Genomic DNA, 18102 nt, shown 5'->3' with positions numbered 1-18102 from the left:
CTTTGTTAAAAATTGGTTGGGTGTATTTGTGTGAGTCTATTTCTAGATTCTCTCTTTTGTAGAGACAGAGTCTTATTCTGCTTCTGGGTTTTATATTCTGCCCTATATATCCAGTACCGTACTGTCCTGATTATTAAAGTGATACAGCAGATTTCAACAAAATATAGAATGTTTTCTCTTACCTTATTCTTTTAAACTATTATTGTAGCTATACTGTATCCCTTACCTTTTCATTTAAAATATATAATAAACACATATTTGTCTAAAAAACTATTTGTGGAGCTTTGCTAGGAATTACAGTAATCCTATAGAGCTATTTGGGAATTCTTGACATGTTTGCTGTGTCCAGTCTTCTATTACATGAACGTGGTGTGTTTCCAGTTGTAGATCATCTTTCTTTTATCAGCATTTTGTAATTTGCATTAAGCAGATGCTTTATATGCTTTCTTAGATTTGCATCTTTCATTTTCTTTGGAGCAAATGCAAATTATATTGTGTTTTAATTTGAATTTCCACATAAACTGTTGTTAGCATATAGAAATACTGTTGTGTTTGTGTATTGATGTGGCATCCTGTGGCCTTGCTGAACTCTAAGACAATTTTGTTTGTTTGTTTGTTTTGGTTTTGGGGGTGTGTTCTGAGACAGAGTCTTGCCATATTTCCCAGGTTGGTTTCAAACTCCTGGTATTAAGCGATCCTCCCACCTAGGCCTCCCAGAGTTCTGGGATGACAAATGTGAGCCACTAGACTTGGCTGGAAGGTGGGAAAGAGTTTGGTTTCTTTGTTTGGTTTGGTTGGTTTCTTGTAGATTCATTGAAATTTTCTATGTAGACAATAACGTCATCTTCAAAAAGGGAACGTTTCTTTTCTTTTTTCTTTCTAATCTGTATGTCTTTTACTTTTTTAAGAATAATTGCCTCTTTGTGCTGACTGGAACCTCCATTACTCTGTTGAATAAGAATAGTAAGAATGGACATTCATTTCTTTTTACCAATCTTAAGGAGAAAGATTTAGTTTCACCGTTAAGTATGATGTAGCTGTCGGTATTCTGTTGATGCTCTTTGTCAAGTTAAGAAAGCTCCCCTCTATTCCAAGACTGCTGAGGGTTTTTATCATGAATGGGTGTTGTATTTTGTCAAGTGCTTTTTCTGGATCAATTAATGTGATCATATGATTTTTCTTTTTTAGCTGGTTGGTAGGGTAATTCCTTTATTTCTTTACTAATTTGGGAGGAGGTCAAATTTAATCCAGAGCTATGTTATAGTTTTCTCCACGAATGCGAAATTGTCTATTTGTCCCATTAATTTGGTCAGTTTTTGCTCTATGTATTCTGAGGCTCATTCATTAGGCATATACACATGGATGTTATGTCTTCAAAACAGAATGACCTTTTATTTTTATGAAATGTGCTTAGTTATCTTTAGTAATAATCTTTTAAGTCTATTTTATTTCATATGAATGGAGCCATGTCAGCCTTCTAATACTTATGTTTATATAGGATGTCTTCTTCCATCTACTTACTTTTAACTATCACTTTCATTAGAAATAAAGTGTACCCTCTATAGAGAGAACACAGTTGTCATTTGCTGTTTTACTCATTTTTGTAATCTTAATTTAAGTATGCCTTCTGTGGGCTGCATATAATAGATATTTGCTTTTTTATCCACTCTGGTAACCTCTGCCTTGTGGGTATTTAGTCCATTAACATATAATATAGTTATTGATTGATATAATTAAACTTAAGTCTGCCACTTTATGGTTTGTTTTCTGTTTTCTTTCTGTACCTTTACTCATTTTCTGACTTTTGGATAGTGGGGAAAATATACGAAATTTTACTTTGTTTCAATTTATCTTTTGGCTATACCTCTTTGGCTATACTTTTTAGTGGATACTCTAAAACTTATATAATACATCTATAATGTTTCACTGTATTCTTAAATTTACTACTGTGTCACTTAATATGTAATGGAGAAACTCACATTTCTGTATATCCATTTACTCTCTCCCCCACCATCCTTTATAAAGTAGCTGTCATATGTATCATACATACATGAAATATAAACCTCAAAAAATAATGCTATATTAATGTTATATTTTTTCTTTGAACGTGTATATGTATTGTAAACCAGTTAAAGTTAAAATTAGTATTTCATGTTTCTTAGATATTTATCATTTTTGATGCTTTTCATTGGTTTCTGAAGATTTAGGTTGCCCTGTGCTATTTCTGTTGAGTCTGAATAACTTCCTTAAGTATTTCCTGTAATGTGGAGTCTGATGGTGACAAATTCTTAGTTTTTCTTCATCCATAAAATTCTTTACTTCAACTTTATTCTCCAAACATATTTTTCCTGGATATAGAATTCTGGGTTGACTCCGCTAATACACATGAAGTTTTTAGAACTTTAAATGTTTCACTGTCTTCTAGCTGCTATGTTATCTGATGAGAAGTTTACAATCATTAAATCATGTAACATGTATCATTTTTGTCTTTGATTTTTGGCAGTTTTACTATGTGTCTAGGCATAGTTTTCTTTAAATTTAGCCTGTTTAGGCTCTCTGAGCCTCTTGACAATGGAAATTTATGTCTTCCATTTATTTAGAAAGGTCTTGTTTACTATTTCCTAAAATATCTTTCTGCACCATTCTTTCTCTTCTTTTCTTCTGATACTCCAGTTAAACCCTACAGACAGATATACCGAGTGAAGTACATACACACTACAGTTAACAATCCCTGACTTATGATGGTTTGATTTAGAATTTTTCAACTTTATGATGGATTTATCAGGATATTAAATGCATTTTCAATTTAGTAATATTTTTGACTTTCAATGGGTTTATAGGGACACAACCTCACCATAAGTTGAGTAGTATATCTATTTTCTACCCATCTGTGCTGTTGAGATCACAAGGTTCCATGTTATTGTCTATGGATGAACTCGAGTGAGCTATTGTAATGAGGAATAAATCAGCTATAATGTTCTTATTAAATTTCAGCTTATGTATTATCAAGGCACATCAGATATCAAGAGGTTAGTTCAAAATGTCTGTTGCGAGGTGCTTTTTTGATGATACAGGAAAAGAAGGAGTAGGAATGAACATCACTTGAAGAGAGACTCAGTCTATATATAGCTCATGCAATGGAGTAGAATGGCAGAGGTTTTTTTTTTTTTCTTCTTCTTCTTCTTCTTTTTTGACAGTCTTGCCCTGTTGCCTAGACTGGAGTGCAGTGGCACAATCTCAGCTCACTGCAACCTCCACCTCCCAGGTTGAAGCAATTCTCCTGCCTCAGCCTCCTGAGTAGCTGTGATTACAGGCTCCCACCACCACACCTGGCTAGTTTTTGTACTTTTAGTAGAGACGGGGTTTGCAATGTTGACCAGGCTGGTCTCAGGTGATCCGCCCACCTCGGCCTCCCAAATGCTGGGATTACAGGCATGAGCCACCGTGCCCAGCCATGAATGTCTTATCAAGTGAGACAGAGTGCTTACATTTAAATTTGCTTAACTTAAAAGGCCAGGTAAGATGTTAACACTATTGAAGTATTTGCACTGTATCATCAAGTGTCCAGAAGAAAGCTCCTAGAAAATGACGTGAGGTATCAGAACTAAATTATGGTGATGCTCTTGATTAAACATTAACATTTTCTATTTATATTATTAGTATTATGCTTTAGTGTATAATATGCATAAGTTGATAAACAATCTTTGAATGGTTTTCGTGATGATTAAATATCTTGTTGGTGTTGATTTTCCTTTCTTTTGCATCCAACCACATACAAATATTACACACCAAGAATGATGACAAGAACAGGGATAGAGGGAAATACACCATATTAGGGGCCCCCAACTTTAATGAATGAAGAGGCATGACTCAAAGTTTTGTAGATGACAGTACATACCTAGAAGGTGTAGTGGGTGGTGACTTTTGTTGTAAGCTTCAAAAAAGCTGTTAGTTTGGAAAGAAGAAAAAAGAGATATATTTGAAACAGCCAGTGGAGAGTAAGGCCTCCTAGCTGAACTTTAGCCATGAGATATATGGGGTCATGGAAAACAAAACAGCCTGCAGCTGAGCAGGGTCCTCAGAGGAAACCAGTTAAGACAAGGAGGTTGGCTGGGCACGTTGGCTCATGCCTGTAATCCCTGCACTTTGGGAGGCCAAGGACAGTGGATCACCTGAGGTCAGGAATTCAAAACTAGCCTGTCCAACATAATGAAACCCCACCTCTACTAAAAATACAAAAAATTAGCTGGGCATTGTGGCATGCACCTGTAATCCCAGCTACTCGGGAGGCTGAGGCAGGAGAATCGCTTGAACCTGGGAGGCGGAGGTTGCAGTAAGCCAAGATTGTATCACTGCACTCCAGCCTGGGCAACAAGAGCAAAACTCCATCAAAAAAACGAAAAAAAAAAAACAGAAAAGAAAGACAAGGAGGTCAAGGAAACATTCAGAGAAGGTGCTGAAGAGATAAGCGAATTGTTGATTGCAGAGCTAAAGGGTAAATGAACACAGCAGAAGAGTTTAGAAGGCAAAGGAGGGCTTGAAGATTGAGTTAAAGGGCTTAAATGTGGGAACAATTGTATTTCTCCCAGCCACTTTCTTATTAACAGAGCCTCAACTGTGAGTGTTCGCCCTCTCTCAGGAGGGTATGTGTTCAGTAAAGGTTACCTTCCTCCCAGCCCAGGAATCTCTTGATTAGTCCATAAGCCAATCATTATCCTCCCTCTGGCAATGATTGATTTGAGAAGGGGTAAATGACCCTATTTTGCCTAATGAGATGGGAGAAAAACTTAGCTAAGATCTTCTACAAAAATGTTCCTTTGTTAAACACAAAAGAAGGAATAGTTGTTCCAGTTTGTACTTGTTTCTCCTGAAGTTACTGGGTGAATATGTATGCCTGGAGCTGTAATGCCCATCTTGAGACCATACGGAGAAACCCTGATATAAAATAAAGGATGTTATACCTTCCTACTCTTTTTCTGTACTTCTCTATTTCATTTCAGGGAGTTCTTGAAAAGATGGGAGGCAAAAAATTCGTGGCTAATCCTCCCTCCTAATTTAAGGAAATACATATATTTTTTTCTAATTGCAAGAATCATATCTGCTCTATGTAGAAACAAAAATAATGAATTGTATAAAGTAGAAATTAAATATCTCTAGCCGTTTTGCCTTTTTATTCCTATACATATAAAATAACTTCTGTCTGAACGCATTTGTACTTTTAAAAAATAAATATGGTAAGAAATTAAACATCTGATACCTGCAGTTTTCATTTTCTGATATAGAGAAGGACACCTTCTCAGAGAAGATGATGCTTGAAGAGTCCTTATGGATGATTATAGTTTGCAGATGAGAAAAGAGAGTGATTAGAAGTGGTGATAGAGGAAGATTCAGGTAGATGGGACAATATTTTTGGCTGAGATAAGACATTGTGCAAAGGCTAAAAGATAGTAAAGATCATAATCATTTTATGAGAAAAATAAGTATACTCAGTGACAGAGAGTAGAGGAGTTTATAAGAGAGTGATGTGGAATTAATCTGAAAAGACAGAAGAGAGAATCTAACCTAAAAGTGCTTTAGATGCCTTGTTGGGGTGTGAACTTTCTAATGCAGGGTACAGTGAGTTGTAGAAGAATTTTAAGCACATGGGTAATAACAGCAGATGAATTATTTAGAAACATCATTATTTCTCAGGATCAGATAACTACAATTTTGGATTCCAGTTCCAGCATTTGTTAGCTGTAAAATTATGAGTAGATTATTCAGCCACTCTGTCAGTGTCCTCATTTGCCAAATGGGGATGATGGAAGAAAGATTGTGATGATTAAATGAGAAAACACATGTGAAAGTGAATGTAGAGTGCTTGTCATACAACAGGTTTTCAATACATGTTAATTTCCTTTTACTGCTGTATATTTTGTGGCTGTTGTCTGGTTAACAAAAAAAATTTTAAAGGGTTTATTTTTGTTCTACTGATGATGGGTGACTTTAATTTTTTTTTTTTTTTTTTTTTTTTTTTTTTGTGACGTAGTCTCACTCCGTCACCCAGGCTGGAGTGCATTGGCATGATCTCGGCTCACTGCAACCTCCACCTCCCAGATTCAAGCAATTCTCCCGCCTCAGTCTCCCAACTAGCTTGGATTACAAGCGCTTGCCATGATGCCTGGCTAATTTTTTTGTATTTTTGGTAGAGACAGGGTTTCACCATGTTGGCCGGGCTGGTCTCAAACTCCTGACCTCAGTTGATCCACCCTCCTCGGCCTTCCAAAGTGCTGGGATTACAGGTGTGAGCCACCATGCCTGGCCAGGGACTTTAAAAATATTATTCACCCCAAGTAAAATAAATCTCACTAAGAACTATGTTTGTGAGGTCACTTAAATGTTACAACCCATTTACATCCAGAACCAAGAGAACACTGCCCAAATTAAATTCAGCAAGCCTGCACTTTTTGGGTAAAAGACAAGAACTAAGCACTAGGGGATATGAAAAATTAAAATGCATGGACTTTGACATCAGTGAGATAAATAAACAACTGCATACATGCTACAATCAACAGTAGAAATACATAAGTTAAACGTGGAAGTGCCCAAGTTGGTCCCCGCGAGATATTAAGATCTAATTTTCTTTCCAAAATGTCTCTGTTCTCTGACAAGCAGCAAAAAGGAACATTATTGGTATAGAAGTATGACATTCTTCCAGGCTGTCTTCTCATATCTGAGTCTTTGCTGATTGTGTCTACCATGGAATGTGTTCTTTTCTGAGGAAGCATAATATGAAAACTGCAGTTGTACACAAATAACTTAAAAATTGGCCTATCTAGAAACTGGTAGCATTAGCTGTGTTTCTTTTATCTATCATATAGGAATGACAACTTAATGCCCAAAGCATAAGTAGTGCATTTAGAATAGTTTTTAGGCACATCGTCTGAGCATAGTCTTTAACACCCTCTTATATTTTATTTTCATTTTAGTTCTTTTACAAAGCTTCCTCATCTGGCAGGAACAGAACAAAATTTCTTGCTTGCCAAGAAAATTCAAACCCAGTGGAAGAAATTTGGACTAGATTCACCCAAGTTGGTTCATTATGATGTCCTCTTATCTTACCCCAATGAGACAAATGCCAACTGTATATCGATTGTGGATGAACATGAAACTGTGGTATGTGAAATTGTTGGTACCTTTTATATTTTGCAATCCAACCGTTTTATGTGGATTGTAATGTAGGGTCAAGTAAAAGTAGAAATTTGTTAATAGTGAATTATTCAGTATCCACTATGTGTTCAACATGGTGTTAAGTCCTGAGGCCAGAATGAGACTAGGATATGGTTCCTTTGCCTAAGTAAGTTGAGGCAGACAATGGAATACTTCAGACTTCAAATTAGTATGGTAAGTGCTATGAAGATTATGATTAGAGTTCATTATTTACAGAGAAAAGGGTCACTCAGCCCAGCCTGGGAGTTAGACAATGTTTCCTGAAGTCTTGACATGTGAGTCATGAAAGGACGTAAGGAGATAACCATGTGACAAAATAGGATAAGAGAATTCTCAACAAAAGACAAAATATTGGCAAAGGATTGGAGGCATATATTAGCTTAGTATTATTGGGAGAATGTAATGATTTTCTGTATTTCAAAAGTGTAAAATACAAAATGGGCCATGATATGAGATAAACCGGTAAATATGTCCTGGGAACAGATCATAGAAGGGCGTATATGCTGTCCTAAGAAGCTTAAACTTCAACTTCAGTTCATGGGCACCAATGACAAGTCCTGAGCAGGGGAAGGATGTGGCTAGAGGGGCATTTTAGATAGACAAGGTCCTCTGTAGATTACACCTAGGCTAAGCAATGGGTTAAAGTTGTTGTCTTAAGACAATAGTCCAGGTAAAAGATAATAAAGTTTTAGGATGTTAGTAGGAATGAGGAAGAGGGATGGATTTCAGAAATAGTAAGGAAATGTATTAGCAGGACATGATTAGTGATTGACTTGGGGAAGGAGGGGAAGATAGAGTTGAGGATGACTCCGCGACTGTCTGGTGTGAGTGGCTAATGACTGAAGCTATTAATAGAGGTAGGAAATGCAGATCAAAAGCAGTCCCAGGGTGAGAGATGATAAATTTGAATTTTAACATGTTGAGTTTGGACATCCAGGATGAAATAACCACCAAACATTTAAATATATGAATCTGAAAAGGTAAGTATCATAAGCATATTAGCTACTAGTAAAATTCTGATACTTAATGAAGTCTCGCAGTGAGGGAGTACAGAGGCAAGCAATGGGCTGGGGATGAAACATGGGGAAATATTATTTAAATAAAGATGAAAGAAAAGGAGCCCACCAAGGAAGCTGAATAGGCATAGTCAAAAAAAGAGGATCACCAAAGTGCCACCTTTGAAGCTCTGCTGTTACACTTTATAAGGAAAGTTTTGGTTACCTGAGATTGCATGCATTTATAAAAGTTTCTATTATTAGGAAGACATTAATAATGACAAGGCTCTTTCTCATTGTTGTCAGTGTAATTTATCTATTTAATTATATAACCTAGTTCCAGGATGCTTAATCTGAAGTATATACTTGATGGCAAAATGAATTATATCTTAATAATAATCTGGAATTTTTCTAACTTGACATATTTTAATTCTTGCTAGATTTTCAAAACATCATACCTCGAACCACCACCAGATGGCTATGAGAATGTTACAGATATTGTGCCACCATATAATGCTTTCTCAGCCCAAGGCATGCCAGAGGTAAAATAAAATACATTTGTAATCCAAGTCTTTAAATGGTTCTTTTGCAATGTAAAACCTGTATAGAGGACTAAAACCAAGGAAATTAGGTGAATCATTCATGCGGGTTCATTGTTTGATATTCAGTACTATGAAAACCTCATCCCTCAAATTAAAAAAATTATAATAAAATAAAATAGAAGAGAACACCAGACAGAGAAAAAAGAAACAAAACAAATACATTAAAAACTGACCCTGCTGAAGGAGTTGCCACTGTCTGAAATAACAAACTGCTGAACATGCCTTTCAGTGAGGCAGTAGATGTTTTTTTGTTAGTTTGTTTTTATATTTGTTTTGTTTTGTTTTTTTGAGACAGTTTTGCTGTTGTCACCCAGGCTGGAGTGCAGTGGTACGGTCTCGGCTCACTGCAACCTCCACCTCCCAGGTTCAAGCAATTCTCTTGCCTCAGCCTCCCGCTTAGCTAGGACCACAGGTGCATGCCGCCACGTCCTTCTAATTTTGTATTTTTTTTAAGTGGAGACAGGGGTTTCTCTATGTTGGTCAGGCTAGTCTCGAACTCCCGACCTCAGATGATCTGCTGGCCTCGGCCTCCCAAAGTGCTGGGATTACAGACATGAGCCACTGCTTCTGCCCAGCAGTAGGTGTTTTTACAAGCTTCTTTCCATTTTTCATAATTTGAATATTTTATGGATTCATAGATAGGATTTTACAGATCATACCATAGAGGTTCTTAAATTAATGCAATGGTTGGAAATTAAATAAATATAGTTAGGATCTTTAAAATGACATTTATTTACTCTATTCCCTGTGGCTTTTTATACACTGATAATTTCTTCAACACAGGACATACTGTTTAGATATGTCTGGCTGGGTGCGGTGGCTCACACCTGTAATCCCAGCACTTCGGGAGGTTGAGGCGGGCAGATCTTTGGAGGTCAGGAGTTCAAGACCAGAATGGCCAACATGGTGAAATCCCATCTCTACTGTTAAAAAATACAACAATTATGTGGGCGTGGTGGCACATGTCTGTAATCACAGCTACTCTGGTGGCTGAGGCAGAATCACTTGAACTCAGAAGGTGGAGGAGGTTGCAGTCAGCCGAGGGAGTGCTACTGTACTCCAGCCTGGAGGACAGTGAAATTCCGTCTCCAAAATAATAAACAAATAAATAACTTTTATGCATTATCCTTTTTTAAACCTTTTCAGGATTTTAAAAGATTCTCTAATGACTTCTGCATAATTACCGTGGGTCTGTTTATTATTCCCCAAATAAAGAAACACTTTTGATGATGCAGTATTGTGAAGCAAACTTATTTTTTGTTTTTTTTTCTTTAATTTTAGCAGTATTATATATATTTTCTTTTCCCTATAGGGAAATCTTGTATATGTGAACTATGCTCTCACTGAAGAATTTTTCAAACTAGAAAGAGAGATGGGCATCCACTGTACTGGGAAGATTGTTATTGCAAGATATGGAAAAATCTTCAGAGGAAATAAAGTACAGTATTATTTATTTTTCTACAGAGAATGAGAGGATATATATATTCTGTAAATGTAAATGACCAACTTGCTTCTCTGTTTCCAAATTGCTTTCAAACATTTCTTTTCTTTTTTTTTTTTTCCTATTTGTCATGGGTACACAGAAACTCATGTTTCTATGTTTTCTCACATACCTGGACAAGAAAATTATTTCTAATCATTTTTATTACAAAAGTAATATTTGCTTTTAGAAATTTAATTGAAGGAAATTTATATAAAGTAAAAAATGAAAAGCTCCTCTGCATTACCCACTTCATTATTCAGATATAATCAATCTTAATACCTTTTTTCAAACCTAATTCTGTGAAATATAAATACATCTGTCCCTATATGCCCATTTTACATATATTTATTTATTTACTTTTACATTCTATATTATAAGACTTTATTTTTTTTCATTCAGCCATGACTCATATTCTTCATGTCCACATGTTGAGAGTTATGTAATACATTGTTTAAGAGTATAGAAACCTAGATCCATTATCACTTGGGTTCTGGTCTAGTCTGGCTCCTATTCTTTCTAGATATTTTACTGTGAGCATGTTACTTAACTTCTCTGTTGCAAAGTTTCCTCATATATAAAATGCGAATGCCGAGGGCACCAATCTCACAGAGTCCTTATTAAATGACTTTCTTTGAAAGCACTTAGGATAGTGGCTGGTACTTAGTAATTTCTATATAACTGCTTATTAATTACCTCACTGTTTTAAATGATGGCATCGTATTTCACAGAATTGACAAGCCATTTATTTAACCATTCTACTACTGACGATGTTTGTCTTATCTTGAATTTGTTACTATTACAAATAATTTCATTGTGAACATCTTTGTCCATATATGCTTCAGAAATTTGTGTGAAGATTATTGTAGTATAGATTCATAGAAATTAAATGGCTAAATAATAGTGTATATTCTTTCAAAATTTTGATAGACATCATCAATTTTCCTTCAAAAAGTTGTGACAGATTGTACTCTTAGTGATATAACAGGGTGTTCTCTAAATATTGGAATGCTTTTTTATGAATCAAGACTGTTATCCATCTTCTGCTGCAATACTTTTGGTGAAGAAGAATTTAGTATCTCACAGGGTGTATTTTCCTATTCTTGGCCAGTTTGGATTTTTAGAAAGATGTTTACAAAAACCCTGTGCTGTTTTTCACAAATATGACTGCTCTGCGTACAATTTTAGATCAGTTTAGTTCCTTAAATGTTTGTAGGATGCTTGCTCTATGATGTGCAAGATTTCACAGGGCAGTAGTTTAAAATTAAGAAGACATGGTTCATGTTTTCAAAAACACCCTCAGCCTTATAGGAGAGATAGACATTTAAAAGATATGTTAATACATTAAGAGCTATCCTATAATATAGAAAATATAGAACTACAAAGAAGGGACATTAATTCTACAGTTGCAGGTTGTAATAGGAATGTTTCACAGAAGAAATGATAACTCATTTAGAATTCCGTGGAATAATGGAAGTCTGTTAGGTCTAACAGGAGAGAAATTGTGTTCAAAGCCAAGAGAACTGAATGTGTAATTGTATGGTAAAAGGCAGTGTCTAAATATCCTTCCATTATTAAATTAATGTCTTTCTTATATGAATAAGCCAACCATTTGCCATATCTGCATTATGAATTGCACACTGCCCCTGCAGGTTAAAAATGCCATGTTAGCAGTGGCCATAGGAATCATCTTGTACTCAGATCCAGCTGACTACTTTGCTCCTGAGGTACAGCCATATCCCAAAGGATGGAATCTTCCTGGAACTGCAGCCCAGAGAGGAAATGTGTTAAATTTGAATGGTGCTGGTGACCCACTCACTCCAGGCTATCCAGCAAAAGGTAAGGGATGAGTCTATCAGTCCACCAATTTTGCAAAGATATTCCTTGCCCTTTTAGAAGGAATACAGGCAACCATGTTCACAATAATATTAAACTAAAATTCAGTGCACTTATATCATTTTGGATTACTGCTGCTAGGAATTTTAAAACATTTGCTTTTGTATTATTTTAGTTTTACATTTTCATGAGATGTCGGCATGGGGAGTAAACACTCAGTTCATACTCTTCTTCTTCCTTTATTAGAGTTCAGAAATGCTGATCCTCATACCCAAAGCAATGCTGCTTTTAACAAATGACAACTTAGGTTTGCTGAGTTACCGATGGATTGTATCCTTCTTTATATCATACATTTCTTCTTTAAAAAAATGAGTTTTGTGTTATTTAAAACATAAAATTGGAAGTTTTACATATGTGAAATGATCTCTACAATCAAAATAGTGAACACACCCATTATCTCAAAAAAGCTTCCTCTCATCTCTTTATATTCTCACCCTCCCAACTCTTCCTTCCCACTTCATCCAATCCCTAGACAACCATTCATCTTGCTTTTTGCTGTCAGCATGATTATTTTGAGACCTGTCCATGTTGGCATCTTTGTCAATAGTTTTTCTTTCTTTTGCTAAGTAGTATTGGCAGGCTTTTCAAAATGCAGGTATCTCTGGAGCTGTTTTGTGGACACCAGGAGCATTACTTGACAAGCCCTGTGTTGGTCCCAGGGTACCCTGTGCACCTGGGTAAGGCTGGAACACATTGGGAACAGGGACCCAACATGCCCACTCTGGAACACCGTGGGACCTGGGGAAATCGCCAACTGTTTGCTGTCCTGCCATTGCTGTTCTACACATCCCTGGAGTGTGTAGAGCATCGGTTACAATGTGGTAGTGTCTGGTCAGGACCAGAAATGTCCATTTTTGACCTGGAAGCAGCAGACACCCAAGGCTTAGGGTAGACGTGGGGGCTCCATACCATTCCCAGTGCTAACTTCCCATGGCGGAAACAGGAAGGAATGTCTGGCAACCCACCAAGGGTCAGATGCTACGTCAGCCCGAGCAGAAGCTGCCTGACACTGGCTGTTCCAATGACAATAGGACATCCTTGGGAAGGTGGAGCCATTTGTGAGAGCTTAGGATGGGTGTCCTGGAAGTGCCACTTAAAGGCGACTGAGGCCTCTCAAAATGCCTGTGTTAGAGCTGCAGCTTTCCACGTGGGCTGCAATGCAGTCACCTGTGGAGCTTTAGGACAGGCCCAAGCTCAGCTCCCTGGGCCAGTGCCTTCAGAACTTCCGCAGCAGGGATAGCCAGCTTGGAAAGCCATGCCTGGGAGACCACGTGACACTGCCTGGCTGGGTCCTGGGCTGACAGAGATGAGCGTGGAGCTCGTGGTGACTTGGTAATGCTGTGAATTATGTACATGTGGCAGGAAGGTTCCACAATGCCAAGGCCCCAAGTCTTGGAAATTCCATGAGGTCTGCATGAGGTTGAACTTAACACCAAGTGCAGTCCTCAAAGGAAAAATAAAAGAAATACCCACATAAGGGACTCTTTGGAACTGAGTCTGGAAGAGAGGGCTGCCTGGTCCACTCCAGGAGAATTTGCCTAAAATAAGTTTGCTTCCCATTGCATTCTCTTTGCTTGTTCTAAACATCACCTCCTCCCATTCCCTTAATTTGCATCATTCTGGGCTCCTTACTCTTGTTGCAACCTGTTTTTACATTTTAAGGATGTCTGGATTCGATTTACTTAAGAGCATATATGGCTTAATTTTGTGTTTCTGGTAGTCATTAATTACATTTCCCCATTTTATCAAATGACACGTTTTCCTCATATCTATTTTGAATATGTTAAAGATTTTTGTATCCAGTTTATCTAAAACTCCTTGATTAAAATGAGTTTAATTCTAGCAATACATACATGCTTATCTCTGCATTGTTTTATAATTTGATGATAAATGTTTTTCCCCAATATATGACTGTATGGATAATACTTTTTAAATAGATACAATAAAATATGATATCTCTTTCTCACTTGATCATGTGGCTGAATGAGTCAATCCCTCCATCAAATAGAAATATCTGGCATCACTTAATCTAACTAATAAAAACATCCAGTGTGCACGTGCACCCACAATGAGAAGAAAAGACCAAAGCAAACAGCCAAAAAGGAGAGAATCCCATGATTTCTGTGTAAACTCCTACAGATATCATAAATATTTATTGCTAGAAACAGTATTTTAAATAAAACATCTTCAGGCAAGTGTATTAAAACTGCCTTGGATACAAGGGGCCCTATCACTTGTAAAACTTGGCAAATTGGATAATAATTAAAAATACAAAATTACACAGAAAATGCCCTTTAATAAATTGAGTTTTTTAAAATTGAGACAGAGTTTGGCTCTTGTTGCCAGGCCAGAGTGCAATGGCGTGATCTTGGCTCCCTGCCACCTCTGCCTCTGGGTTCAAGCGATTCTCCTGTCTCAGCCTCCCGAGTAGCAGGGATTACAGGCATGTGCCACCATGCTCGGCTAATTTTGTATTTTTAGTAGAGACGGGGTTTCTCCATGTTGGTCAGGCTACTCTCAGACTCCCAACCTCAGGTGATCCGCCAGCCTCGGCCTCCCAAAGTGCTGGGATTAGGGCGTGAGCCACCGTGCCCGGCCTCATAAATTGATTTTTAAACAAATCTTAATTGAGGTTCTCTAAAGGGAGCCTTTCAGGCAACATGCCCGCTACGTGTACTGATGGCTAGGGTGGCTGGTGTCAGGCGAATCCATGTGGCTCCCCCAGCCCCTTCCTGGGAGCATCCTAGAAAGACAGCGTGGAAACGCACGTGGCCTGGTGGTCCTGGGAGCGGCCATGGTGCCCAGCCCCGCCGCCTCACCCTGTCCTCAAACCTGGCGTCAAGCACCCGCGGACTCTCACATCCTCTTCTTCCAGGTTGGCGGGCGCTTCTCCTGCACCTTGGCCTGGCGCTTCTTCTCGGCCTCCTCAGCCTCTGGTTTCTCCTCCTTGGCCACCTTGTAAGGCCACTTGGGTATCCGCAGGTGGCCACTGTCCTTGGTGCTGCCCTTCCGCGCCGGCCTCTGGGGCTGGAAGTTGGGCACAGGCGCCTTGCTGAGGCGGACCTGGGACACCACCAAGCTCGGCCGCAAGCTGCTTTGCCGCAGGCGCTGCAGGGGCAGGAGGCTGGCCTTCCGCCAGGCGGGGTAGGCAGAGCCCCAGGACCCCGGCAGCGGGGCAGGTGGGAGGCCGGCTCTTGGGGAGCCCTCCCGGGAGCCCGCTGCCGCTGGGCAGGGCCACTTGTGCTGCTCTGCACCCTCCGCTTCACCCGCCTCCTGTGCCTACCTCTCCACCCCCCGCCGCTCAGCCAGAATTTCCTGAGCCGCCAGGATTTCCTGCACCACCAGCTGCCTCTTCCCCGCGCACAGGGAGCTCTCTGGGCACACGATCTGGCACGCGAGGGCCACGGCGGGGCTGTTAGAGGCTGGTGGTCACCCTGACCATGTGGTCCAGGGCGCCCCGGTCCTCCGGACCACGCACGGAGCGCGGCGTCAGCACAGACAGCTCGCAGTCCCTGAGTCTCTGCAGGCAGTTCTTTGATCCCTTGGGCTTCCGCGCCCTCTCGTGGATCGGAGACAGCTCAAGCTGGTACTTTTCCCCCAACTAATGAAACTGGCAGAGCTTTGACTGTTTTAGCTTGGCAGGAAACCCAAATGAGGAATGCTATCTATCAGAATAGACTGGCCTTGGACTACTTGCTAGCAGCTGAAGGAGGAGTTTGTGGAAAATTTAACTTAACCATTTGCTGCCTACAAATAGATGATCAAGGACAGGTGATTGAAAACATAGGGACATGACAAAGGTGGCACATGCGCCTGTATAGGTTTGGCACGAGTTTAATCCTGAGTCTTTATTTGGAAAATGGTTTCCAGCTATAGGAGGATTTAAAACCCTCATTGTAGGCGTATTGCTAGTGATAGGAACTTGCTTGCTGCTCCCCTGTGTGTTACCCTTGCTTTTTCAAATGATAAAAAGTTTTGTTGCTACTGTGGTTCATCAGAAAACTTCAGCACACTTGTATTATATGAATCACTATCGCTCTATCTCACAAAGAGACTCAGAAAGTGAGGATGAGAGTGAGAACTCCCACTAAAAAGTGAAAATTCTCAAAGGGGGGAAATATGGTATGAGATCACCACTTCTCCTATTGTCCTTCCCAGTTTCTCCCCAACCTCCCCTTTTCCCTAGTTTATAAGACAGGAGAAAATGGAGAAAGCAAAATGTTGGAAAGAAACAGAAGATAAATAGCTAGACGACCTTGGCACCACCACCTGGCCGTGGTGGTTGAAATAATAATATTAACCCCTGACCAAAACTACTGGTGTTATCTGTGAATTCCAGACATTGTATGAGAAAGCACTGTAAAACCTTTTGTACTGTTAGCTGATGTATGTAGCCCCCAGTCACATTCCTCACACTTACTTGATCTATTGTGACTTTTTCACATAGACCCCTTAGAGTTGTAAGCCCTTAAAAGGGCTAGGAATTTCTTTTTCGGGGAGCTCGGCTCTTAAGACACGAGTCTGCTGATGCTCCCGGCCAAATAAAAAAACCTCTTACTTCTTTAATCCGGTGTCTGAGGAATTTTGTCTGCGACTCATCCTGCTACAATAGGACTGAGGAGAGAAGCCATTTCTCTTACTGTCTCCTGTCTCTGAAGAGGAGGAGATAGTAAAAGTTGAAAACAGGAATGAAGTCAGTGGCAAGACCAGCTGGTGCCACTGATGACCAGGCCTGAGGTTAAAAGATTAACCCCCCCCACCAACTCTAACCACATGTGCTCTCAGTCCATCACAACCCTTTCACGTGGAACCCCTTAGAGTTGTAAGCCCTTAAAAGGGCCAGGAACTCTGTCTCCGGGGAAGCTCAGCTCTGAAGATGCGAGTCTGTCGATGCTTCTGACTCATCCTGTTACAGGACAAGGGAACTATTAGGAAAATAATTATAAGAACGTGGTCATGGAAAGTAAGTAGCTCTTCTATAATAGGGGAAGTAGCATCTTGAAGGCCTAATAGAATTGGATGAGCCATTAAGGCATACAAGATCTAACCTATAATTTAACTTTGACAAAGTTATGTAATGATTTTACTAATATCTTATGGAGAAAGTCATAGAGGTTATGGGACTGGCTTGAAACCAGTTTTTGGAGGCGTGATTCCTTCCTTTTTTGGCTGGAGTTTAACGTAGATTTGTTCTTCGAATGTGTGATCCATGTGGTGTACAGCCGTAAATTCTTTCTAAATTAGATGATTATTCAATTGTTAGAACTTTTACTTTTGGAGCAAAGATTTCTCGGATTATAAAGATTGTTAATATAACTGCTGTTATTGAAATAAATGAGCCTACAGATGAGAGAATATTTCACGTGGTGTACGCATCAGGATAATCGGAGTAATGTCGAGGTATACCAGATAGGCCAAGGAAGTGCTGTGGGAAAAAGGTTAGATTTGTACCTATAAATACAATGGTGAAGTTGATTTTAGCATAGGCTTGATTAAGTCTGTAACCTGAAAACAAGGAGAATCAGTGGACAAAGGCTCCTATGATGCCGAATATTGCTCCTTTTGATAGGACCTAGTGGAAATGGGCTACAAAGTAATATGTATCATGTAAGATAATATCTAGTGATGAATTAGCTAGCACAATGCTGGTTAGACCTCCTACTGTGAAAAAGAAAATGAATCCTAGGGCTCAGAGTATTGTGGGTGATCATATGATGTTACCGCCGTGCAGTGTAGCTAATCAGCTAAACACTTTAATGCCAATACAGATAGCAATAATTACAGTGGCAGAGGTGAAACATGCTCGTGTGTTTATGTCTATTCCTACTGTAAATATGTGATGGGCCCATACAATACACTCTAGGAAGCTGATTGATATTATGGCTCATACTATGCCCATATACCCAAAGGGCTCCTTTTT

At 39.1% G+C, this 18102-nt stretch overlaps 1 protein-coding gene across 1 annotated transcript in view; it reads left to right on the top strand.

Annotated features, from left to right (window-relative positions):
• Positions 1–12863, top strand: part of LOC129485384 (N-acetylated-alpha-linked acidic dipeptidase 2-like) — a 61521-nt gene extending 48658 nt beyond the window's left edge. Inside the window, exons 5-9 of the mRNA XM_055284685.2 lie at positions 6969–7155; positions 8645–8746; positions 10119–10244; positions 11939–12125; positions 12369–12863. Of these exons, the coding sequence (XP_055140660.2) occupies positions 6969–7155; positions 8645–8746; positions 10119–10244; positions 11939–12125; positions 12369–12421 (655 nt within the window). The 3' untranslated portion in view covers positions 12422–12863. The remainder of the gene's footprint in view (positions 1–6968; positions 7156–8644; positions 8747–10118; positions 10245–11938; positions 12126–12368) is intronic.
• Positions 12864–18102: the final 5239 nt, after the last annotated feature.

Source organism: Symphalangus syndactylus, chromosome 6 (assembly GCF_028878055.3).
Source record: "Symphalangus syndactylus isolate Jambi chromosome 6, NHGRI_mSymSyn1-v2.1_pri, whole genome shotgun sequence".
In the NCBI taxonomy this organism is placed as follows: Eukaryota; Metazoa; Chordata; class Mammalia; order Primates; family Hylobatidae; genus Symphalangus; species Symphalangus syndactylus.
Note: the sequence above shows the minus strand (reverse complement) of the source record. Positions and strands in the feature narration are given on the sequence as shown.